Raw genomic sequence first — 26,272 nt, 5'->3', positions numbered from 1 at the left:
TTACAAAGAATTTGGGTTTTAATTAGGGCATAAAACCCCAACATTTTCTTGCTGGGCTTCGGCTCACGGGTGCTCTGTGTTGCAGGTAAGGGCAATGACTGAGTCAACCAACCATGAGTACGGAGAGCGTGAAGCGACGCGTACATGTTTGGCCTGCCCGACTGCTTTGGTTGGGGGTTTATTCGAAAATGGCTGTAATAATCTATGATCTTATGATTTCTCAACTGTAACCTTATTTCAAGATGTAATTAGTTTTCAAACCTTATTTTGGGATCCCAAATGTTTAATAATAGAAGTTTTAATGAAACGATGCATTTTCAAAGATTACAGCCTTAACTTTTAATTAGTCACACTTTTGTTTCAAAACCTCGGTTAGCGAGTTCATTGCACACTGTTTTGTCTTAAAAACTCACTTAGTAACGGCTCTAAGGAAGTAGGGCGTTACAGTCCCTGGGTAGTAGGGCGTTACAGGACGGGATGTGAGATTAACAACGACGTAATCATAATCATGCCCAAGGCCACCAAGGATGTAAAGAATGAGTTCCTTGTTAGATATTAGCTATCCAACGGAGGCGAGACTTTCAGCAAGTGATTGCATCTTCAACATATAGTCATGAATAGAGAGGCTGCCTTTTTTAGAGATTGGAGCTTAAATCGTAGTTGCAGTGTGCGTGCTTTGGAGCTGGTGGTGAACAAGGTTTCAAGAGTGTGCCAAACTTGGTGAGAGGTAGCACATCGAACAACATGACCAAGCATAGTTTCAGAGATGGATTTGAGTAGCCAGCTCATAATGGCTTGGTCAGTGCGCACCCAAAGGCTGAACCCTAGATTTAGTTATCGAGACTCTCCGAGAATGAGACCGCCAGTGGTGTGATCTACAAATTAAGGAAGGCAGATGTTGGTACCGAGAATGAAGCCCTCAAGATTGTGAACACGCAGGGCTGGGAGGACTTGATATCGCTAGAAAAAGTAGTTAGTTCGGTCGAGTTTAAGGGTGAGGGGTGTAAGACTTTGAAAAAGAGAAAGGGTTGGAACCTGAGTAGACTGAGGAGATATGGAGACTGTTGGAGGAGCCATGGTAAGAGTTGGAGTAGAGACAGGGGTGGTAAGGGGGGGAATCGAGATGAAGGTTGTTGTCGCAGTTGTGGTGGGGTGAATGGTGGCAGACTAGTCATCACGAGAAGAATCTTGGAGGGATCGGTCTAGGGATGTGTTCATGGTTGACGTGAGTCACTGGGCTCTGATACCAAGTTTAAATTGCAGAGAAAATGACAAAGCAGAGAAATATGGACTGAATATTTACTGAGTATTATTTGCTAAAAAATGAATCAGTGAATATAGAGAAGGAATTGAGTATATATATAGCAATTCTGTTACATAAAAATAAATCTGATTGGCTACTACAAAAAGGACAAAAGATTACAAAAATTTCATGTTTTCCACAATCCTTGGGAATCTAATGATAGCATATCATACTTCTGTTATGACAGCTGTGACCTCAGCCATAGCCATGTCGTCATTTTCTTTGTCAATTGATGATACCATATAAATTCCATTCATCTTAACATAGCTAAAAGCATAAAATAAGTAGTAGCTTTAACTAATTTTTTCTGTTTGGATAACTATTTTACAAAAATATTTTTTAATAAAAAATTCTTTTTAAAGTGTTTGGATATTAGTTAAAAAAGATCTTTTATGAGGAATATTAAAATTATTCTAATTTAAAAAACATCTTCTCAAAAAGATTTTTTTAAAAGCTAGATTCTCCAAAAAGACATTTTAAATTAAAAAAAATACTTTTTATTTTTTCCAAAACACTTTCAAAAGTATTTTTTTTTAATTCTAGAAGCTAAAATCAACTTAAAATAAGCTTAGCCAAATGAGACCTAATTTTGTATGGTCCTCTCTAATTTAAAAAATATATCAATCAGTTATTAAAGCGCTAGAGGCATGCATGACTTATGCACTTACGACGTAACTTTGACCAGTGTAGGGGTTTATTTGAAACATTTTACAAAATATAATGTCCAAAAAGTAATTTGTCAAAACACGTAGTCCAAACAGGTAATGAGACAAAACACATCCAAAAATTTATAAACTTGTCTAAGCTAATGCTAAAATATTAGATTAGATTTTTTTAATAAACTCTTGCCTAAGCTAGTCCTAAAATGACGAGAAAATTAAACCATTGTAATATTAATTAAATGTCGGTTAAAATTTATGCAAAATATAGCTCATGTGGCAAGAAAGGGGTGTGTGTATTGTTGGGAGGCTGAAGTTCGAACCCCGTGTAAAGCAATTAAAAAAATATCAACATTATTTAGAGATGACAATGAGAAAAATGGGTATGATCGAGCCCTTAGAGATCTTGATTCAGACGAACACATCTTGTTATATCCTACGTGGGGCGTAACAAACTTTTATCACTACATCCTGCGTGATTTTTTTTTTGATGCATGACATAAAAGGATGCCAAATTATATCTTATATATATATATATATATCATATTTTTATATTGTTCACGCTTATGCTATCTCATGATTTTGTATTAGTAGTAATATCAAGTATTTGAAACTTTTTTCTTATTCATGTTACTTATTTGAGGTGGAGTGTCCCTTCGCATTGGTTTTTACCATCGATCGAATAGTACATGGACCTTCTGCTTTTCACTTTATTGATTCATGGTCTAGGATCGCTCGTGGTCTCGACATTAGTATTCCACCATTTTTAGATCGAACATTACTTCAACCTCAAAACCCACCTCAACCCTTATTTGATCATCAAATGGAATACAAGCCTCATGATCAACATCAACAAAACACTGCTAAAATAATTGAGACAAAAGCAACTAAACACCATAAAAGCGAAGGCCAGGAACAAGGAAGATGATAATAAATATGCAATAAAATTTAGCACGTTCGAGACATTAGCAGCTCATCATTTTTGGAAATGTGTTTGCCAAGCACGTGAGCTAGCAACATGATGATTTTTGGGCCCAAAATGTTCGGCCCGAAAACACTTGCCTCATTTATCAAATATTTAAAACGGAGCGTTTTGACAAAGAGAGGTTCTGAAGGCAGAAGCTGTGGGTCAGAGGCAATCCGCGCCTCTGACCCCTGAGCAAGACATTTTAAAAGTTGGTATTTTTGGAGGGAAATTCAGTTATTCTCTTTCCCCCTTTCCAGGGTTCGCTTGAACCAACTAACTGCTTTGTATTTTTCATCCTATAAATAATGAGATTTTGAGAGGAGAAAGTGATCGAAATTTGAACTGACTTAAGCATCGGAGTGTCTTTCTTGCAGGTGATCCCGGCGAGTCAAAGGCAGATTTCATCACCGGAGTAGAAGCAAGTTTTCATTCATCGTTGGGTTTTTACTTCTAGATATAGAAAGACAAATTGTTGCCCCAACAATTGGCGCCGTCTGTGGGAACGATAAACATATCGGCCTTAGCCACGTCGTCGAACCAAGAAATCAAGATCTACTACGAACCCAGAAATCATGCCACCAAAAGGCAACGGAGTTTCGGGTCCAGTCGACCAGATCGAAAGAATGTGTCGTCTATTGGAGGCGAGCCAGCAGCGGTCCGACGAAGCAATCAAGACATTAACCGAAGCCCAAGCTAGGCTCGAAGCCGAGATTGCTGAGCTGCGCAGGTCCGCTGACACGACTCGCAACACCCGAGCCCACGAGAATCTTGATTCTAACAGATCTAACGTTCTAGTCGACCGTGTTAATTCCCCACATCAAAACATGAACCCAGGTAACGGGCGATCCCAAGGCATCCCGCCATCCTCCGGGGCCGAAGAGCGACAAGCCCCAACCTCTGACACGCATGGGCGGGCAGAAGCAGAACCCACGGGACCCGCCCAGCCAGCAGTCGAAGTCCGGCCTCAACGCACCACACCTCAAGTCGCACACGATTCTCCCTCTGAAGGTCGCGTTCCCTCGATCCGTTTCTTGGACAGCTGGAAAGAAGACATGATGGGCGATCCGCCTACGCCACCGAACATTTGGATCTAGTATCAAGAACCACTGAGAAATCGCCTTTCTCGGAATGGATTCAGAATGAACCAAAGCCTCGGGACATCGTCATCCCTTCCCTACCTGCGTTCAATGGAAAGGGAGACCCTCTAAACCACCTATTTCAATTTCAACAGAAGATGGCATTAGAAGCTAATAACGTAGCCATACAATGCAAAGTATTTTCCATGACTTTCTCCGGGCCAGCTCTGTTATGGTTCCGACAATTAAAGCCTGGGTCACTCAACAGTTTTAGTGATCTCCGACGATCCTTCTTACAGCAGTACAGCGCGAACCGAGAAGCGCCCAGAACAATGGCCGATCTCTATCGGATTGAATAGGGGGAGAATGAACATTTGAAAGCATACTTACAGCATTTCATTGACCTCGTGCATCAAATCCATGACGTCGACCCACTCATCGCAGCAAATCTCTTCGTCAAAAGCCTGCAGGTGGGATCACTCTTGCATGAGAATCTCACCATGAGACCACCATACGACATGGCAGACGTGCAGACCCAAGACGAGGGCGTCTCAGGGTATTAGAATTTCGAGAGCGCGCACAGAAGAAGACTGCACTCATCTCTGCTCCGCCAACAAATAATCCTCCCCCACCTGCCAGGGATGACAAGAGGAAACGGAACCAAACAGATCATACGAAGGAAGGAAAAAGGCCAAGACAGGATCGACAGCCATCACGATACCCATCCTTCGAATACACCGTCCCACAAGAAGTCATTTATGAAGAAAATAAAGATAGACCTATCTGGCGAGAGCCCTACAAAATAACCACTCCATCTGACAGAAGGGATAAAATCAGATACTGTCTCTTCCACAAAGATCACGGTCATACGATCGCTGAATGCCACAATTTGAACAATCAGATCCAGGCCCTCATGAGGAGCGGGAGGCTTACCCAATACATCAAAGAAACAGGCAGACCAGGCGCCTCGCGGCAGAACCCAGCTTCTGCCCCCGCTCCGCAGACGTCAGACCCCGTGCACACAGCCTCTGACAGCAACCTGGAGCCTCTTAAGCAAGTCCCTATGATCCACGGGATCGTAGAACCCACTGATAATTAAGAGCATGCCACTAAAATCCATAAAAGGATGGAAGAACGAGTGAAGCGATACAAATCATTAGGCCACGTGGTCAATCTCGTCACTTCAGAAGACAGAAGCTACCCAGCCTCTGCTATCACCTTCACCGAAGATGACCTGAAGGGCGTCCACCTACCCCATGATGATCCACTCGTCATTTCCCTACAAGTTGACCATTGCCAGCTAGGCAGAGTTCTGATCGACGGGGGCAGTGGGGTCGACATCCTCTTCTGGGAAGCCTTCGTGAAGATGGGGCTGGAGGAGAATCAGATCCGACCCTCCACCATGCCCATTTTAGGATTCAATAGCCAAAGAGTCTATCCAAAGGGCGTCGTTCGGTTAACTGTGGTAGCTTCAGAACGCGCCCTACCAGTAGACTTTCTCATTATAGACTCCACCACAAGCTACAACGCCATCATGGGGAGAAATTGGATCCACCGGATGCAGGGGGTATTCTTAACTCTACATCAGGTGATGCAGTGTCAATCACTCAACGGGCGATACACCGTCGACATCAAAGGCTGCCAGAAGCAGGCCAAAAAGTGCTTCCTTACCTTAAAGGAAATAAATAGCTCTGGCTCTGCTTCCCATGACAACTCTCCTGAAAAATAGCAATTACAGCAGGACCTCCTAGTGTGCCTAAAAGGAATCAATCTAGAAGAAGACCAAGAAAAACCCCAAGTTACACTAGATACCTTAGAACAAGTGGGTCTAGATGAGCTTCCTTGACGCTTACTCCGGATTCAATCAGATCCCCATGAAATCAGAGGATCGAATTCATACGGCTTTCATAACAGAGGGTGGTTTATATTGCTACAAAGTTATGCCCTTCGGACTAAAGAATGCAGGCGCAACGTACCAGAGGCTGATGCACAAGCTGTTTTCCCCATTACTCGGGAGAAATATGGAGGTTTATATTGACGATATGGTCATCAAGTCCAAACAAGGCTCTTCACATATAGACGACTTGACTGAGTGTTTCGACATCCTTGATGCTTATAAAATGAAATTAAACCCCTCGAAATGTGTCTTTGGGGTGTCCTCCGGACAATTCTTGGGATACGTCGTCAGTCAGAGGGGCATCGAGGTGAACCCAACACAAATTGCATCCCTCTCACAAGTCAAAGAGCCTCGAACCGTCCGAGACATACAGGCTCTGACGGGAAAAATAGTAGCATTAAGTCGATTCATATCACAAATGTCTAACCGTTGCCAACCCTTCTTGCAATGCATAAAGAAATCTACCAACACCACCTGGGGACCGGAGCAGAAAAAAGCATTGGAAGAACTGAAAACTTATTTGAGCTCTCCTCCTATATTAAGCTCCCCCATTGCTAATGAAGATTTCTTCTTATATTTGTCTGTCTCATAATTCGCTGTAAGCTCTGTCCTCTTCCGAGAAGAAGCCAATCGTCAGAGGCCGGTGTTCTACTGCAACAAGATGCTTTTGGATGCTGAAACCCAATACAGTATGATGGAAAAGTTGGCACTCGCACTCCTTACGGCAAAGAAGAAGTTACGACAATATTTTGAAAGCCACACCATCGTTGTATATACGGACTATCCATTGAAGCAGGTATTGAGTAAGCCCGACCTCTCTAGAAGGCTATCTAAATGGGCCATTGAGCTAGGAACATATGATATTCAGTATTCGCCACGAAAAGCTAAAAAAGGACAAGTACTCGCCGACTTCCTGGTTGAAATTCAGTCGTTCACCCCTGACGCTCTGCCAGAGTTGTTAGAATCAGAAGATCAATGGGTGTGGACAATGTACACTGATGGAGCATCCAATTCCCAGGGGGCTGGTATTGGCGTCGTATTAGAAGCTCCCTCGGGCCTCAAAATCGAAGAAGCCATTCGTTTAGAGCAATCCACAACGAATAATGAAGCAGAATATGAGGCACTAATCTATGGTTTGGAACTCGCACGAGAAATGGGAATCCAATGTCTGAACGTCAGAGGCAACTCGCAGCTTATGATAGAGCAAGTGGCTGGAAATTTCGATACCAAAGCACCCCATCTGGCTAGCCTTCTACAGAAGGTAACTGACTTACGATCGCATTTTCGCCAGTTCGAACTCATACAAGTACCCAGGGAGCAAAATTAGAAAGCCGACGCCCTTGCCAAATTAGCTTCTGCGGGAGGATGCACACGCCAGTCCTCCATATCTATAAGCCGATCAAGCAGAGACAGGGAAGTCTATTCAACCTCATCAGAACCTGAATGCTGGATAGATCCAATCATAAAATACTTAACCACCTCCGAGCTCCCACCTAATCCGAAATATGTAAAGCTTCTGCGTCGTCGGGCACAACGCTATTCCATGATTAATGGGACGTTGTACCGAAAATCCTTCAACGGCCCATACCTACGGTGTTTGCGCCCATCAGAAGCTAAAAAATTATTAGAGGAAATACATGAGGGGACATGTGGAAATCACACAGGGGGACGAAGCCTGGCACACAAGGCACTTACAGCAGGGTATTACTGGCCATACATGATGACAGAAGCACGGGATTATGCCAAAAAATGCGACAAATGCCAACGGTTTGCACCCACCATCCATCAACCTGCTCAAACCTTACACTCCATCTTTGCACCTTGGCCTTTTGCAAAATGGGGTATGGATGTAGTAGGTGAACTACCTAAGGCTGCTGGTGGAAGACGGTATGCTCTTGTAGCCACTGATTACTTCACAAAATGGGTTGTGGCAGAGGCATACGTCACGGTCAGCAAAACAGACACTATGTCCTTCATCTGGAAGCAAATTATATGTCAATTTGGAATACCCTGGGAGATAGTCGTGGACAATGGAACTCCGTTCCAAAATGTGAAGGTACAAGAACTATGCGACACGTACAAGATCAAGCTAAGCTTCGCCTCTGTCACCTACCCACAGGGCAATGGACAAGCAGAGACTTCCAACAAAGTTATCTTTGCCAACATCAAGAAGAATTTGGAAGACAAAAAAGGAGCGTGGGTAGAAGAATTACCGAAATTATTATGGGCTTATAGGACAACAAAAAGATCCTCCACGGGGGAATCTCCCTACACCATGGTATATGGAACAGAGGCCGTCATCCCAACAGAAGTCGGTCTACCTACACTTCGGACAGAGATCACATCTGATCCAACAACAAACAACAATCAACTGCTGCACAACCTGGACCTTCTAGAAGAAGCACGTACAATGGCACAATTGTGACTAGAGAATTATCAAAAGGTCGCAGAACGCTACTACAACAAAAGGGTCCACTCACGCACATTTCGATAAGGTGATTGGGTTCTGCGTAAGATCACAGGCAACAAAGAGAAGCTAGAGCCTAACTGGGAAGGGCCTTTCCAAATCATTAAAGTACTAGGCAGAGGGTCTTACACTCTAAAGAATGTACGTAGTGGGAAAATCGTACCCCGTACTTGGAATTCAATGTCTTTAAAGTAATATTATTGCTAATAGTTGTACTGTGCAATTCAAAAGTAATACAACAACTTTCCATTTTTTTTCTTCATATTCTTTTAAATTTCTCTTGTATATTCAATTCCTTGGCATTATTATCAACCATATTTCGCCAAGTTAGACACGTGACAATTAACTTTTCATTCAAAAGGGTTCCTCAATTATATCCTCACCTAACTTTGTAACATTATTCACGTGTACTCAAAAACCACCTACCACAATGGCTATAAATAAACAATTATCTAACGCTTAAAGTTGCCAGCATCCCCTAGCAATGCACCGTATGTCCTTAATCTCAATACATACACCTACACTTCAATAAACAAAGAGCAATGATAAAACATAGCGAGGCTCACCCCCGCACGTTGGAACCAGGCTGAATCTCAATAGTTCGTGGCAACAAGGCCACTACACACAATTTGCGTACACGATCCTACCACCTTTGCGTACACGTTACACTAGATTTTGTACCGCATTCTAATCTGACTTGACTAAGCTCACAAAGAGCTACGGCCAGCCATTTCGTAGTCTAATCTGCCCTGACTACACTGATCTGGCCGTCCAACGGAGGTGCACTGCAAACCCTACCCTCTTACCCGCATAAGAGGAGCACCTCCTGCCGTCTAATCTGCCCTGACTATCACAGTAGAACCATCTGCTGTCATGCTTCGGATTCCTCTCCAATATACACTAGCTGGTTTGGCAATCCAAGGCTAGGAGGAACTTTTCCCATAGTCGCACCCATATCCTGCACAATGGGTGCCTCTGACAGGATACGCGGTAGCCCAAACGACCCCTCACCACACTACACGGTATGGGTGCATTGGAAAGATACATGCCTCGTAATTTTCACCTCTTTGCATCTGCCTCGACGTTCGGTCTGGATCACATTAACCCCTCTGATCCCATGGGAAGGTTTCCGTTTCCAAAGGCCGAGCCCGTTCCGATCAAGACCACTACAACTACTCCCTACGAGTAAGAAGGTCTGCCACCCCACAATAATGGCAACGTCGCAGGAATGCAACACACTTATCACTATAGCTTACATTGGAAAATGCTAAGTAGGGGCACACATATTTACTCAATTCCTTTCTCAATAAACAAAAATGCATATTTGTACTATACCTTAAATAGACAGATGCTAAGCATGCGATCAGAAGGTGATGTATACTCAAAAATAGCAATAAATCAGAAGTTGTTATTTATAAGTTATGTTACATTAACAATAATATTAACTCATCATTTCATAATTGATCTATTCTCTAGGAACAACTATTTCCTTGCCCATAATTAATCCCACTCAATACGACGCATGTACTCTGCCATCGCACTCTCTAGCTTCGGATGGCCTAACCCATAACGTTCACATGATATGTAGTACGGGATGCCACTCCTGATAAGCTCTTCCATAGCCCATGTTGAGTAAAGCCACTATGGGTTGTCAAAGATTCTCCTCAAAAAGGGAACCTTCGTCCACTCACGATGCTCACCTGCAACAACAATGCTGTCATCTCCAACCTTTCATCAAAACACCAAGACGGATCACTCACACAAACACTTAACTGGGCATCCTCTCCCACCATCTGTATAACCTTTCGCTGTATTTCGCATGCAATGGCCTAAAGGGCCTATGAAGCCTCTGATCCGAGTAAACCATACGACTCACACCTGTCATCACGCCTTCGATTAAGTCCTAAACAACAACAACCACATACACTACACACACCAAGACAACCAACAGGAAACAAGGTTCTATTTGCATTGATAATTTTCTCTATTACAATCAACTACGTATTAGCGGCCTAAAGAGCCCAAATAATGTATATACAGAAATTAATTCACAGCAAAACATGACAAGAGTTAACAAAACGATAGTGTGTCGTTCATTCTACGGCACCTCTTTCACCATCTGGCTTGCCCTCTGCAACAGACATGGATCCTGATGCCTTCTGATCAGACGCCACAATGGCAACACTATCTTCAACAACTTCCCCATTGGCATTATACATTGACCCCAGCGCGTCGCCCCTCAGCTTCAACTTCTCCAGATGGCACGGTGGATAGGAAATCTGAAAATCCCCAAATTCATTCAAGTACTTGTCGACGTCATACTCTCCTATTTTTACATCAACGCTCTTACAATACATCTCCAATTTTGCCCATTTCTCCTCTGGGGTCTGCCTCTTATTACGCAATGCCAGATCCAGGTACTTCGCAGTATCTACTTCAGCCACCCTCACAAGCTTGCGTTCGGTGATCTCCCGATCTCGAATACGCTGCCTAGTACTTTCAATCGCTACCTCTACTGCCCTCTGCAAAAGCAAAAACATTACGGAATTAACACACGTGTTTTATGGGCCAATTAATTTTCTAATGCATCAGTAACAAAAGAAGAGTCGCATACCTCTGCCATCTCCTCCAACTGCTTCTTGGCTTCGGTTACCGCCTCTTCCGCTTCCTTCAACTTCTTCCCTAAAAGAAGTTCAGCTTCCAGCTTCTGCTTCTTGGCCTCCGCTGCGCTGGCCTCAAGACTGTTTGCCCTTTGGTCCAGCTCTTTTTTCTCTTTCTCTAAGGTCTCCTTATCAGTCTGCAACGACACAACATCTTCTTCAAGGTCGTTCATCATACTGCTAAGCTTCTCCATGCGGGCTTCATGCTGAACGCAGAATTGACTTTTCTCCATCCAGTTATTGGTCATATCCACCAAATCGGCTTTCAGTTTATCTCGCTCTACTTCGAGCCTGACAGTGCTTATCAGCTTCTCCTCTGTGGCGGTCACCCTCTTTTTTGCCTCTGCCAGCTCTGTTTCTAACCTCTTGATGGCCTCCACAAGCACATCCCGATTCGCCTCGGCCATCTTTCTCCCTGACCGCTCCTCTTCTAATTTCGCCATCTGCTCCGCCAGTTTGGAACCATTCTGCATAGCCGCCGCATATTCCCGCCTTGCAGCAGATGCGCATACATAGCTCTGTGAAAAATAACTTACACCCATTAAAGATAACATCTTATACATATCAAGAGATATAAACAAGCCCAGATTTTTGAATCAACTTACCATCCATATGTGATCTGATACTTGTTGTAGCAAATCACCCTGCCCACTCAAGGATCCAATCGCTTCTGTCGGCAGATGGGGCCTAGTTATACGTAGCATTTCATCCATAACTTCCACAGACACAGAAGGCCCATATTCTGACACAACTCCGGCTCTGTCACTTGCTTCTCCACCTGCAAGCGCAGCTGCAGAAGCAACGGGGGCAGCTGGCTTCCCACCTTCTGCTAACGTCGACACCATAATGCTATCAGACGTCAACGCAACCGTCCCCGCGCCAAAAGAATACGTCTTCGAAGGGCGTATAAATATGCTATCATCTTCACTCAAATCACTGGGGAGGTACACCGGCGTATGCACGGCAGAAGATGTTATCTGCTCCAAGAAAGCGCTAGGAGATTCAAAAGTGTTAGTATCCTTCGGGGACACCGCAATAACATCTACTGGATGAGACTCAGAAGTGGTAGGCGGTAATAAGGAAACGTCAGCACTGAGAATGTCAACACCTGTCGCTTCGACAGCCCCTGATTCCTGACACCCAGAGATGGTTTCGGGCACAACGGCTTTACTTGCCTCAACTGGCAGAGGAGTGGTGTCCGCAGCCTCAAAACCATCTCCGAAGGCATCCTCTAGAAGCTTGTTTTTACGAGAGGCAGAGGAAGGGCGTCTCCCCTCTGAGCCACATTTATGACCAACGATAGACCCCTCAGCTAGATCAGAAGCAGAGGGCAATGCCTCTGACGGCTTCGCACAGACAGCAGGCGACTTCACCTTCAACGGTAAGCCACCCTGCACTCCATCTTCAGTCGTCACTCCTGATAATTTGGACGGAGAAGAGGAAACGCCCTCTACATGAGCCACCCCTTCTGAGTTTGCTGCCAAGGAAGGCCCAATTGCAGGTGAAGTAGAAGACACCCCAGGTAAATGCCCAACGGGGGCAGATCCTCGCGGTTTCTTGCACAACGAGAGAGCCTGGCCCGTTGGTAATTTCCCTGGGTTAAGTTTGGGGATTGCGAAAGTAGAACCTTGAGTAGTGGGGGCAGAACCTTTTGGGATCCGAAGCTTCGACGAAATGCACTTCCCATCATCCGAATCTTCGGAAGAGGACTCCTCACGCTCCTTTCTTTTTCCTAAGGCGTCTGTAGGCAAAGGCACTTGCTAAAGAGGCTGAATTTGCAGAGCGTCAGAAGGCGTGGACGATCGCCCTTGGATGCGAGAAGACCTGCGCGATAAGCCGGACTTGTCAGGGGAAGAATCTGCAGCCAGGCCAGAACCCTCCTTCTTTTTACCCTCTGGGACCCCTTGACGCTTGGCACACACATCGTATGCTTCAAAACACGCCTTTTCGAACTCAGCCTTCGTCAGCGACAGAGTTGAAGGAGTAGGAGGGGATTTCTTCAGGAAAGCTCCTAGCTGCTTCGCGCATGCTGCGGTAATCTTGCCTAGGGTCATGTCACCTTTCTACGATCTAACCCGCACAGCTCCAGGGTCGACTCGATCCACGAAACAAAGCCGAGTCATAATCTTCATATAGTAGGGGTTCAATACACCCCTGATACTAATGACATTCTCCTTTGATTCATGTAGAAGCCCCTTCTCTGTCAGCTTGCTCTGTCGCTCAGAGCTCATGCTAACCTGGGGCCAAGAAAAATCTGATACAAAGAACCGAAGCAGCAGTACAGAAAGTTAAAACTAGTAGACAATCATCCAGATATGATTAATTCACATTAAAATTAATGAGAAACAGAATGAAAAACCTGACTCACCTTTTATAAACACCCTGGCCAGAGGAAAGATTTCCTGAGGCACGAACTCAGGATACCACGCTCCTCCAACAGCGAAGAAGTATTTATCCCAATTTCGATGGGAGCTATCGAAATCGGTGAAGATTATCCGATCCTTTTTGGGAGAGAGGTAGAAAGTTTTCCAAGGCTTTCCCTCTATCACCTTGTTCGTAGACTTGGTGAAGCACGCGTAAATGTCGTCCGATTGAATATTGACATTCTTGAGGCTCCCTATCATCTGAGCCCCGACTATAGACTGAATAGCATTTGGGAGAAATTGCGAAATGTGAGCCCCGGAGTTTGAAATTATCTGAACAAGCAGAGCCGGGAGAGGGAAGCGGAGCCATTCAATGTGTCTCAAACTCATGACTATCTCAGTAGGCTTCACTACGTCCTTAAATCGCCATTCTCGAAGCTCGGCCTCCGAGAGCATCCTCACCGTGACATTTTCTGGAATGCCGAACGATTTACGCATGCGTTCGAACGCATTTTTGTATCCATCACGATCCACAGGGTCAGGAGATGAACGAGAAGACATTATCACACCGAATGAGATGATTGTCGAAGGTTTGAGCTGAAGGAAATCTCTAGGGTTTTCTTCGAAGCTTCTCTCTGGAAGTTGGAACAAAGTTTAGGAATTTGAATGAAAATTATTTTGAAACAAAAACTACTTAAATGAAAGGTAAAATTTTGAGCCAAACATTTTACTCGATAATCGTGTTTGCATTAAGTGTAACTTGTCAGGTAATTAAATAATCATGTACCTACGGATTGCCTCGGTTTACGGAGAATGACGGCTTTAGGCGAACCTTTTGGTGTTGAAGAGTCGGCCCAAGATTCTAATAGATCAACACACTACGCCTGTCCGAAGCTTGGGCCAGGGGGCATCTGTTGGGCCCAAAATGTTCAACCCGAAAACACTTGCCTCATTTATCAAATATTCAAAACGGAGTGTTTTGACAAAGAGACGTTCCGAAGGCAGAAGCTGTGGGTCAGAGGCAATCCGCGCCTCTGACCCCTGAGCAAGACATTTTAAAAGTTGGTATTTTTGGAGGGAAATTCAGTTATTCTCTTTCCCCCTTTCCAGGGTTCGCTTGAACCAACTAACTGCTTTGTATTTTTCATCCTATAAATAATGAGATTTTGAGAGGAGAAAGGGATCGAACTTTGAACTGACTTAAGCATCGAAGTGTCTTTCTTGCAGGTGATCCCAACGAGTCAAAGGCAGATTTCATCACCGGAGTAGAAGCAAGTTTTCATTCATCGTTGGGTTTTTACTTCCAGATATAGAAAGACAAATTGTTGCCCCAACAATGATCAACAAACCACCTTATACTTCCCTGTCAAAGGAAGATCCTCTAATAGATTGCAACCCCCACTTCCACCTGGTTATTTTGGTAATGTGACTTTTACAGCTACACCAATGGTTACAGTCGGTGATCTCAAAACCAAACCACTATCCTATTCTGTAACATGCATCCATAAAGAGCTAGGGAAAATGGACGATGAATACTTACGATCATCTATTGACTATTTGGAACTTCAACCTAATGTGCCCTGCATTTGGCGTGGGCCTCACACTTTATAGGTGTCCCAATAATCTTTGGAATACAAGAAGTTAGGTTAGGTTGGTAAGCTATGAGGTTGATTTTGGATGGGGTCGACCTATATTTTACATTGACCTGGTGGCGCTATGTTTGAGGGAAAATCATATGTTATACCTAGTCCTACTAAAGATAGGAGAGTTTACTGGTGGGCATAGCTCTGCAATCACAATTGTCAAAGCGTTTGAGAAGTTATTTTATCAATATGATAAGAACAAATGTGTTGGAAACTTAATTCGAGCTACTTTATGATAAAAAACAATGTATTACTATACTATATACATTGTACAAAGACAATACGTTGCATTTTTCACGATTTAGTTGGTGTTATTTTATTATAATGATGATTATGGTAACTGTCTATGCATGGGGGTAAAAAAAAAAAATTTTGGTGAATAAGAATCATTGTATTGCTAAAAAACGAATCATGTACACTTATAATTTCCTTCTACCCCTATGTGACTTACATTCCACATATCTAACTTTACAATTTATGATACCATTCCTTATCCCTATTTTGTTTCCCTTTGTACATTGATACAGCAAGTCTCAACTTTAGCTCTCTCTTAATGACCTCCATAGTATGATTGACATGCCAAATCTTAGATGACAACAAGACATCATTTCGGACTCTCCATAATGATAAACTAGAGCTGATACAGCAGCTATGTAAAAACCTCTCCTGAGCTTGGTAAGGTGTTTTGCTTTGGAAATCCAATGCAATAAGGTGTGATAATTTTCTGTTTGAGCTCTGCAACCAATCCACTCCTTCAACTTCACAAGACATAAGTTGCTGTAATTACATTGAAAAAATAGATGTGATATCTCTTCTTTATAATTTCCACACAGCAAGCACATTGTGTCCACTACCTGACAGTGTTTATTGAGGTAACCTCTGGTTTTCAGCTTCTAGTGTAACGTTAGCCAGAGTATGTATCTGTGTTTCGGTATATTGCATCTCTCCCAGACATATTTACTCCATTGGACCTTGGTTTGTTGATCATATAGTATTGCATGCCCAGATTGAAATACCATATTTCACTGCCATGAAAGCTGCTTTATCCATTTTAGCTCTAAAAAGGTCCTTAATTTCAACTATTTTCTTCCAGTACCAGCTGCAACTTTGCTGTACTGAGTAAGACCACCAATCCATTGTTTGCAAATAAATGCTATGTATCCACTTAACCCATAGGTTGTCCTTTTTAGAGGCTATTGCCCATATATATTTCCCTAAGGCAACAATATTCCATTCTAAGATTTTCCTGAATCCTAACCCTCTTGCAGATTTTGGAGTACAGACAGTGGACCAAGCAACTGCTCCTGGACCGTGAGCTTCTGCCACTCCCTTCCACAAAAAAGCCCTGCAAATTGCATCTATATCCTTCAATAGCTGTTTTGGCAACACCATTATTTGAGCCCAATAAAAGTGTATTGACAGTAAAACCGCATTGATCAATGTTGCTCTAGCACTGTATGATAAATTTCTGGAACTCCATTGTTTAATCTTGGCTACCATTTTGTCTAGAATGATCCCACACTCAGCATTAGAAATTCTTTTAGAACATATAGGAATGCCCAGGTACCTGAAAGGTAATGAAGATCGTGTGAATCCTGAAGCAGTCACTACTCTCTCAATCTCAGACTCACACATGCCACTGCAATATATTGCAGACTTAGCCTCATTTGGAAAGAGTCCTGAAGTCTTGGAAAATAACTTGAGTCCCCTAAGCATCCAAAGGATAGAAATAAAGTCTCCATGACTGAATAACAATATGTCATCAACAAAACATAAATGATTCAACTTCAAACTAGCACACCGATCATGGAATTTATAGCCAAGATAAGAGCTAACTTTAAGCATAATCCTAGATAAGTATTCCATACCAAGTACAAATAACAAGGGGGACATAGGATCTCCTTGCCTCAATCCTCGTTTAGCCTCAAAATATCCATTTAATGAGCCATTAATCATCAATGAAAACCTGGTAGTTCGAACACATACCATGATGAGCTGTATAAATTTCTGTGGAAATTGAAAAACAGTGAGCATTTCTTCAATAAAATCCCATTCTAAAGTGTCATATGCTTTCCTCAAATCCAACTTGATCATGCAACTTGGCTTACAATTTTGTCTCCCATAATGCCTAACTAAGTCTTGACATATCATGATATTGTAAGCTATATATCTACCATGAACAAATCCCCCTTGATTTTCTGCAATTATTTCAGGTAGCACTTTCTGGATCCTTGAGCAAATCAATTTGGAGGCAGCTTTATATATAACATTACAACATGAAATAGGTCTAAAATCACACACAGAATCAGGGCAAATATGCTTGGGAATGAGTGTAATGGTTGTGTTATTAATCTCCCTAAGAAGTTTACCTGAAGTAAGGAAAGATAACACAGCTGTAGTAACCTCCGAATCCACCAAATCCCAATTATCTTGGTAAAAGTAACTACTATATCCATCTGGGCCTGGGGCTTTCAATCTTGGAATTGCAAACATTACATTCTTAACCTCCTGAGCTGAGAAATCTGTTGAAAGAGTCTGAATAAGAGCTGCATTTAGAACTGGTCCGAGCTTCATGATTGACCAAGACACCTTCTTCCTGTGCACCATTACTGTCCCCAACAAGCCTTGATAATAATCCAAAAAAGCCTTTGTTATATCTGTAGGAGAGTCAACCCCAATCCCTGCCTCATTCCTAATGGACAAAATTCTGTTCTGTATTCTCCTGGCCTTAAGGGAAGCATGAAAGATGTGAGTATTTTCATCACCATTAGCCATCCAAGAAGCTTTAGCTTTTTGAGCTAAGAACATCATGTAGGCTTTATGGTAATGCATATACTGTTCTCTAATCGCTTGTTCCTGAGAAATCAACCTGTCATTTAAGGGATCTTTCTGCAATTGTTCCTGAACTTCCTTCAATAAAAGTCCCGCCTTAAATTCTGTCTGTTGAATGTCAGAAAAACCCTCTCTATTTATGCTCACTAGCACCTGTTTCAGCCTTTTCAGTTTTGATACTACTTGGAACATTGGCGTACCATTAATTGATGAGTTCCAACTGGTCTGGATTTTATTTTCATAACCGGGTGTTTTTTCCACATCCGAAAATATCTAAATGGCTTCTTTTCCAAGTGCATTTCCAAAGTGACATGAACCAGAATTGGACTGTGATCAAATATCCCTTCTGGCAAGAACACAGCTTCTGAGTTAGGGAAATGATCAGTCCATTTTGAGTTAACTAAAGCTCTATCAATCTTGGAATAAACCCTCTCCTCTTCTCTCTGCTTATTATTCCAAGTATAAAAGCAGCCAGAAAATTTCAAATCTTCCAAATGGCAAGATGTCAAACACTCTGAAAATTTGCTTGAGATCTTCATGGTATTTTTTTTGCCAATTCTGTCCTGCAATGAAAGAATCTCAATCAAGTCTTCTATCACCATCCAAGGGATAGATATATCCACAGCCAATCCTTGTAAGTCATTCCATAGGATCTCCCTAGAGGCTGCATCATTATAACCATATACAAAGGTAACCAGGAACCTTCCTGTTCGATTAGGGATCTGTACTTGACAGTGAATTAATTATGTAGTACATAACTTGATATCCAAGGAGAAAGCTCTCGGATTCCAAGCAATTATTATCCTACCCTTATCAATCCAAGGGTTATTATTAGTGAAACACCACCCAGAAAACAGATTCGTGTAGATAGACCCCATATTTTTATTCTTCACTTTTGTTTCGAGAAGACTAACCAAGCCAACCTTCTTTGAAAGAATTAAATGTTTAATCTCCTTGTGCTTATGCTGACTGTTAATCCCTCGAACATTCCAAGTTAGGATTCTATCCATCTAGTACAGAGGGTCCTCCCCCCTCTCTTACTGTGTTACTCCTCTGTAAAAGCTCTATCTCAGGGTCCCCCTCCAGCAGGAAAAATTTATTCTTCACACTCGTTTGGATGGCATTAGGTTCCTGTATCTTAATTCCCTTGGTAACTGATTGAAATCCATCTGCATATACATTAACTTTGCTTACAATAGGTGATGAGACCCTCTGTTTAGGAATCCATTCTTGCTTAACAGTCTTGCTCTTCCTGCAAACATGAGCTTCGTGTCCTAGGCCAGAGCAATTCGTACATACAGTGGGCTTCCATTCATATTCCACGAAAATTTCTACTTCTTGATCAAATTCATTCAAGAAACTGATTCGAGATGGAAAATCCTGTGTCATGGTCACTTCAATGAGAATTCTGGGATAAGCTAAGCGATCTTTATTTTTAGTAATGGAATCCACTTGAATTGGCTTCCCAATCTGTCCCACTATCTTGAATAGAGACCTATCACCCCAATATTTAATATCCAATCCTCCCAAATTTACCCAAGTTGGAACTGAATCTATATCTTCCTTAGAAAAATCATCAACCGGATTCCAGGGCTTCATTATGAGAGGTTTGTTCCCAAAAAACAGATAGCCTCCATCCAAAATTCTATCTCTCACTTCCATGGATAAAAAGCGAATTATGAAAATACCTGATGAGAGAATCCCAACTTTATCTACTTGATCCTTCCATAATCTCCTCACAAAGCTCTCCAGAATTCGGATTGGTGGATTGGCACCAAGCACATAGCAGACTATAGAAGATTGCCAAAATTTCACCTCCTCAGCTATATCCTCTACATCAATTTTGACTCTTGAAGTCCTCTCCTGATTTATAACACCTTTCCCTGTAACAACCGTCTCTTTGGCTCCAGTAGAATTGATATTAGTAGAGTTAGACTGTAAAATCGGAGATGGAACAGCCTTACCCATATTGACGTCTTGCACAACTTGCTTGGAAGCCGATAACCAGTCTTCTACATTCGTACAGATTCCAATTCGAGGCGCTGGAGTAGCTTCACGACAGATTCGCACTTCACCTTCTCCTTGCTCATCCTCTGACATCTCCAATTCCTGAATCCCAAGAATGGCATCCATAGATCGAGTTTTGATGACCCTATCAGCAGATGTTGGACCTGTTCTCTTGCCTTTGCTCTTCGATTTGCCCTTCCCCCCGACCTTAGATCCCTTTGCCATGGCGCCGATGCAGAAACACCGAGAGAAAAAAAGCGCGGGAAAAAACTTTTTAAAAAAATCTCTATTTCATTCAAGGCATTTTCTTAAACACATGGTTTGCAACAAAGACAAAGTCCTCCAAATACATTGACCATGGGGGTAAAAATTTAGTAGTAAATAAATTAACAAACACTTGCTAATAAATATTTTGATAGCAAACATGAGAAAGATGATTCATATATTGAAACCCAATACAGACAAACCACACCACTACAAGAATCCATCAACTCTATACGTATTCCAACTTAAATCGCAAAACCCACAAACCAAGTTTAATGAAGATCACAAAATTCTACTTCATGAACTCAATGCCAAAACGAAGTTCAATTTTATTATTGAAAATCCATATCAAGAAGTACATACCCTAAATAATCTTAAAGAAGCCAAAAGCACAAAAAAATCACGAAGTTACACCTCGGAACCATGCTTCCAAATGTGATCAATCAAAGTGTATTAATTTATATAGCATATGATAAAAAAAAATGGACTGACAGCAAAGAAAAATTCATGATCAAATATACCAAATTAAATGAGAATTTCATTTTGAAAAATCAATCCATTCATAACATTTTCTAACCTAAATTGAGACCAAAAAAACCAAAGAAAAGAAAAGGTCTTACGTACCAGTTACACATGCTGAGAGAGAGATCAGAAAGAGAGATCAAGCGAAGATTGAAGGGTTCTGGCGCTTTTTTGGTTTCTCTGTTTCGGATTTCAAAGGTTTCGGTGTGGGGTTCACATGGCTTGAGCGTTGGTGCCACGTGTTAGCTCGCTGGTGATGTGGCATGGTAGCATTACATGAATTCTTGCATAATAATAGAATACTCACAACCAAATACTATTTACTCCTAAAATCCACAAGTTGTTTAAAGATATGTCTCGTGTCAAATTAAAAACTATTGTTTATCTCACTATTTCTGTTTGTAATTAGCTCTTCCAATGGGAAAAACGACACAATTGGATAAGAGACATAAATTAAAAAAAACGACATAAATACTAGAAAACGATATTAAACTTAAAATACGACATAATTGGTAAAGTCGACATTTAACTTGAAATACGACAACAATTATCTAAAACGATGTTAAACTTGGAAAACGATATAAATTGAGAAAACGACAAATACTGCGAAAAACGACAATAAACTTGGAAACTACATATTGTGAGAAAACATCAGTGGAGAAAAACCGATATGAATTGCAATAAACAAAAGTCTAGTAGATTAAAGACAAAAAGGACAATGAACTTGAAAAAACAAGTTATGAACAAAGACTATAAATTTACCCTAAAAAACGAAAACGGCTATACAGGGTATTATTTAAATTTAAAATAACAACACACATTCTCCAAATTTAAATTGATTAAGTTATGATCATTAGTGCTACTAATTAAATAATTTTATAGATATATTGATTAAATGAGTAAAGATTAATATTGAGTTGATCCGATAGAGAAAATTAAATTAGAATTTTGTTTTTAATAAACTTGCGTAAAGTGCTAAAATAATGAAAAAATTAAACCTTTTATTATACTAAAAATCTAGATAAATTTATGCAATATAATTGAATTATTTATAAATTTTCACTAAGAAGGACAAAAATTATAAGGATAAGCTTAGACATCAGAATTTTCGCAATATCAATATTAGTGCTTAAAAGAACATGTATGTACATATTGTAAAAAAAATAACAAGTCTTTCTAGTTGGGATATATATGTGGGTATATATATATATTGCATGATTTTTTTATTGTCTACGGTTACTTAAATTAATCATCCCACATGATTTTGTATTAGTAATAGCAAGTATAATACTAATTAGTTTTAAGTGTGGTGGAGTATTTGTCATCATTTAGTATAGATCGACATTCTATGTTTCACTTTATTGATAGGGTTGATTGTGATCTCAACATTAATATCCCACCATTTTAAATCAAACATTACTTCAACCTCAGAACCCACCTCAAACCTTATTATTTGATCAGCAAAACAATGCAAAAATTGACACAAAAGTTGCCATATTTTATATCACCAAGGAGCAACTAAACACAAAATTAACTTATTAAACTTTAAATTAATGGCTAGAGTATAAATAATATGTAGTATTTTATATTATTTAGTACGACTATATATATCCTCAACATCAACACGAAAGAATTAATTAATTGATAGTTTTGAAACCGCCGAAAAAGAAAACAATTTATATACATGCATGGAGCTTTTATACTCATGAGTTAATATTAAGTACGTACATATATATAAATAAATGTTATTACGTCCGTACCCCTTCTAATAATATTCACTTCAGTTCACGTACGTGTTTCTATTCTGTCTCGTTGTCTAGAATTGTGGAGCAATGTGTGGCGACGGGAGAAATAGTGGAGTAAATGGCGGAACACTCGGCGGCTGCGGTGGTATTGGTAAGCCGATCCATGGCTGCAGATGGGGCGGCATAGTCCTCCGCCTCTATATATTTATATATATGTCAGTGTGTCAAGATGACCCTGGGGGTGGCAAGGGTGGAAATGTAGCGTGATCATCAAGCTGGAAAATTGGTGTTTCAGACGAAGAATTATCCTCAACAACAACATTACTGGCTGTAGAAAAATTATGTGACTGCCCATTTGGTGGTTGAGGCAAATCATCAGATTCTGATGGTAAATCAGTACTATTATTTTCCCTCCTCTGTCTGGAGTCTTCAGGCACCCCAAATTGTAAGCTACTAGTACCACCCAAGTTGAGACGACTAGGAGGATCTGAGGAGCTTCTGGCACTACTAAGATTAATGTTACGATGAGAATAATGATCATCAGTACTTCCGTTGGTGTGTGGTTGAGGAAACAAGACATAATTCTCATCACCAAATCTAGAACTATACACACCGCTTTGGTCATTATTGCCGGGAAAAGTCTGACCATGTTCCACGGTAGAATCAGAATTATTAGTATCTATGTCGAGACTAGGATCTGATGAAGAACAATAATTTCTAGCACTTGGACTACTGTTGGAAGTGTTTGATTGAGGAGGAGATAATGGTAGACTTTGTCTGGAGTTAGCAGTAGCAGGCACCCCAATTTGAAGTATATCAGCGTGAACCAGCATATAACTAAAATATCTAGAAATAATAGACATATAAAGGCTTTGGTCCATTTCAAAAGGAAAAGACACACGGCATCTTTGGTCACTTGTACTACTAGTTTGAGAATCAGCAGAAAAAGTAGTTGTAGGATCTGGTGAAGAACAATTATTATTACTAGTACTTGTACTACTTTGACTACTCTTGGAATTAGTAGTGGTGTTTGATGATTGAATAGTGCCACCCAAGTTGAGATTAGGAGGAGCATCTGAAGAGCTTTTGGCACTACTTGGACTTGGATTTGGACTACTACCGTTGGAACAAGTAGTAGTAGTCGTTGTTGGGCTTGGACTTGGATACAACGTTTTGGTCAGATGGCTTTGTTGGTCATTGCCGCCGGGAAAACTCTGACCATGATGATCCACAGTAGAATCAGAATTATTAGTACCATATATGTTGAGACTAGGATCTGATGAAGAACAATTATTTGTAGCATTTGGACTACCGCTGGAAGTGTTTGATTGAGGATACATTAATGGCATTGGCTTTGCTGGCTTTTGAAGTTGATCATCCCCACTGGTTATTTTGAAATATTCTTCATAACTGGTTGTGAAATAACTATCAGTTGTTGATAATAATAAACTTCTAATAACTGATAGAGGCAAACTTGGATGAAGAGGAGAAGTTATTGTGGGCGAGAAAAGCATATAATCTTCAAAATTAGCTCCATTGCTAGTACTATTAAAGGCCTCAGCAGCATATTCATCTTCAACTCCCATTATTGTTATTATCAAATCTACTTTCAAATGAAATGAGTCAGGAAGAGCATTAACAAATATATCGATTTCATATAGGCATTGCTATAAATATCAATAGCTATTTATGATCTTGAAGAGCAATTTATGATCTTGAAGATGTGTAGGTATTTCATATAGATGTATAAAATCAAAACAGTAAAATTTAAACTAATTTGCGAAACCACAATATTCTCTAGACCGCAATCTAAAAAAAGAAGTCACAATCATAAGCTATAAAATCCACAAATAACTCCCAACAAAGATACTAATCAAGATGTTAAAATGTAAAGATAATGATGAAAACATGAGAAAGATGATTCATATAGTGGAATCCATTACAGGAACCACACCAGTACAAGAATCTATCAACTCTATACCTATGCCAACTTAAATTACAAAGCAAGATTAATGAAGATACAAAATTCTACTTCAAGAACTCAATGCCAAAACAATCAAACGTCCAAGTTCAATTGTATTATTGAAAGCCCATATAATAAAGAACCCTAAATCTTAAAGAAGCCAAGCACATAAAATCACAAAGTAGCTCCTCGGAATTCAAATGTGATCGAACAAATGTGTTAATTTTATATAGTATGATGAAAAAGAAAAAAGAAAAAGTGGACTGACAGCAAAGAAAAACTCACGATCAACTGAGAATTATTTCATTTTGGAAAACCATCATAACATAATCTAACACAAATTGAGGCCAAAAAAAAGAAAAGAAAAGAAAGAATGGAAATGGAAATGGAATTAATGCTAGTCTTACCAGTTACAAATGCAGAGAGAGGGAGAGAGAGAAGATTGCTTGATTTGAGACCAGTTACAAGTCCAGGCCGGTCTCTGTTTTGGATTTTAAAGGTTTCGGTACGTGGGAGTCCACATGGCTTGGACATGGTGCCACGTGTTAGCTCAGCGATGACATGGCATCGTAGCTCTGCTACTCCATATGTATATTTATGGATTACGATGGATATTTACGACCAAATACTTGATTATTATTCTTAAAATCCATAAGTTGTTCATGTACATGTGTCAAAATCTATTTTTATTATCCTGGTATTTTTGTTTGTTAGCTAGCTCTTCCAAACTTATTTAAGCTTTAAATAAATGGCTCTAGTATAAATCACCATGTATGATATTTAATTATATTTGTATAATATCAATTTATAATATGTTTGGATTCACCCGTATCTTCATGACCATGCATGAATCATGTACTTGGAGATCAACAAATTAAACACGCGCGGCGGTTGTACGGAATAAAAAATAAACAGCTAGCTCATCGATGGTCAAAGTAAATATTTCATAATATTTGAATGGGATATATATGAAATTTAATGAAGTAATATATTTCTAGAATTTTACTAAACAACAAAAAACACATAAAGACTAGACTCGGAAACAATAATAATAAAAAAAGTATATAAATGGTTTACTTGCACGGGGACTTAGTCGGAGTCGTTACATTGGTATTTTTTTTTTTAAAAGAGCTTACGTACTACTACTTCTGTCTCTTCTTCGTATTTACTTTTTTCTTATAATTATATGTGTAATATGCATAATTATGTATTAAATAATATATAATCGATGGCTACATTTACCAACACTGCAGCAGCCCTAAATGACTTTCATATTCTCACATTAATTTTTGGTGTATAAATACCTTCAATTGCCTCAACTTTTCTGTCATCAATAAAGTAAATTAAGTTTAAGAGACTATACGTCCTGCGATCATGGTCATGAATATTCACCTTCATCTCTTATATTTTATTCTAATTATGGCCATTTGTAGTCCTCCTCGTGATGCAAGAATCTTACCAACAGGTATATAAATCCAATTGTTATATGCACACCTATATACATAGTACAATCTTTGAATTAATAATGTAATATTTAACTTTCAATTATTCAGCTTTAATCAAACATTTTGATATAGTTAGCTAGTAAAGAATAAGTTTAATTTTTTATTTAATATCAAATCATAATTTATAGTTTTGATAGACCATTATGTTATAGACTAATATTATATATATACTAAATATATAATTCTTCAGATTTCTCAGAGGTTATTAATTACCAGAAGCCACTGCCAGAATCGCCACCAACTCCATCTCCGAGGATGGATTACTCAACTACAGCCGATCAGGGCGGCGCACCATGTCACACCAAGGCTGGAGCAGTAGTAGTCATTCCCAAGCTACCTGGTATTAATCATAACTACGTATATATATAAATATATTTATATTTACGTATATGCAGGTTA

At 40.4% G+C, this 26,272-nt stretch overlaps 3 protein-coding genes across 3 annotated transcripts; 1 reads left to right on the top strand and 2 right to left on the bottom strand.

Annotated features, from left to right (window-relative positions):
• The first annotated feature begins 5,131 nt into the window (after positions 1–5,131).
• On the top strand, positions 5,132–5,734 carry LOC133795181 (uncharacterized). The gene has a single exon (XM_062232636.1). The coding sequence runs from the start codon at positions 5,132–5,134 to the stop codon at positions 5,732–5,734; it is 603 nt and encodes a 200-aa protein (XP_062088620.1).
• Positions 5,735–10,462: 4,728 nt separating this feature from the next.
• LOC133795180 (uncharacterized) lies at positions 10,463–13,083 on the bottom strand. Its single transcript, XM_062232635.1, has 4 exons — positions 12,921–13,083; positions 11,635–12,770; positions 10,984–11,547; positions 10,463–10,891 (listed from the first exon to the last, which is right to left on the bottom strand). Exons 1-4 carry the CDS (start codon positions 13,081–13,083, stop codon positions 10,463–10,465), a joined length of 2,292 nt encoding a protein of 763 aa, XP_062088619.1.
• A 9,546-nt stretch (positions 13,084–22,629) lies between these two features.
• Positions 22,630–23,991, bottom strand: LOC133795179 (flocculation protein FLO11-like). Its single transcript, XM_062232634.1, has one exon. The coding sequence runs from the start codon at positions 23,989–23,991 to the stop codon at positions 22,630–22,632; it is 1,362 nt and encodes a 453-aa protein (XP_062088618.1).
• Between the last annotated feature and the right edge of the window lie 2,281 nt (positions 23,992–26,272).

This window comes from Humulus lupulus, chromosome 8 (assembly GCF_963169125.1).
Source record: "Humulus lupulus chromosome 8, drHumLupu1.1, whole genome shotgun sequence".
NCBI lineage: Eukaryota > Viridiplantae > Streptophyta > Magnoliopsida > Rosales > Cannabaceae > Humulus > Humulus lupulus.
The sequence above is the reverse complement of the archived record's forward strand: the minus strand, read 5'-3'. Positions and strand labels throughout refer to the sequence as shown.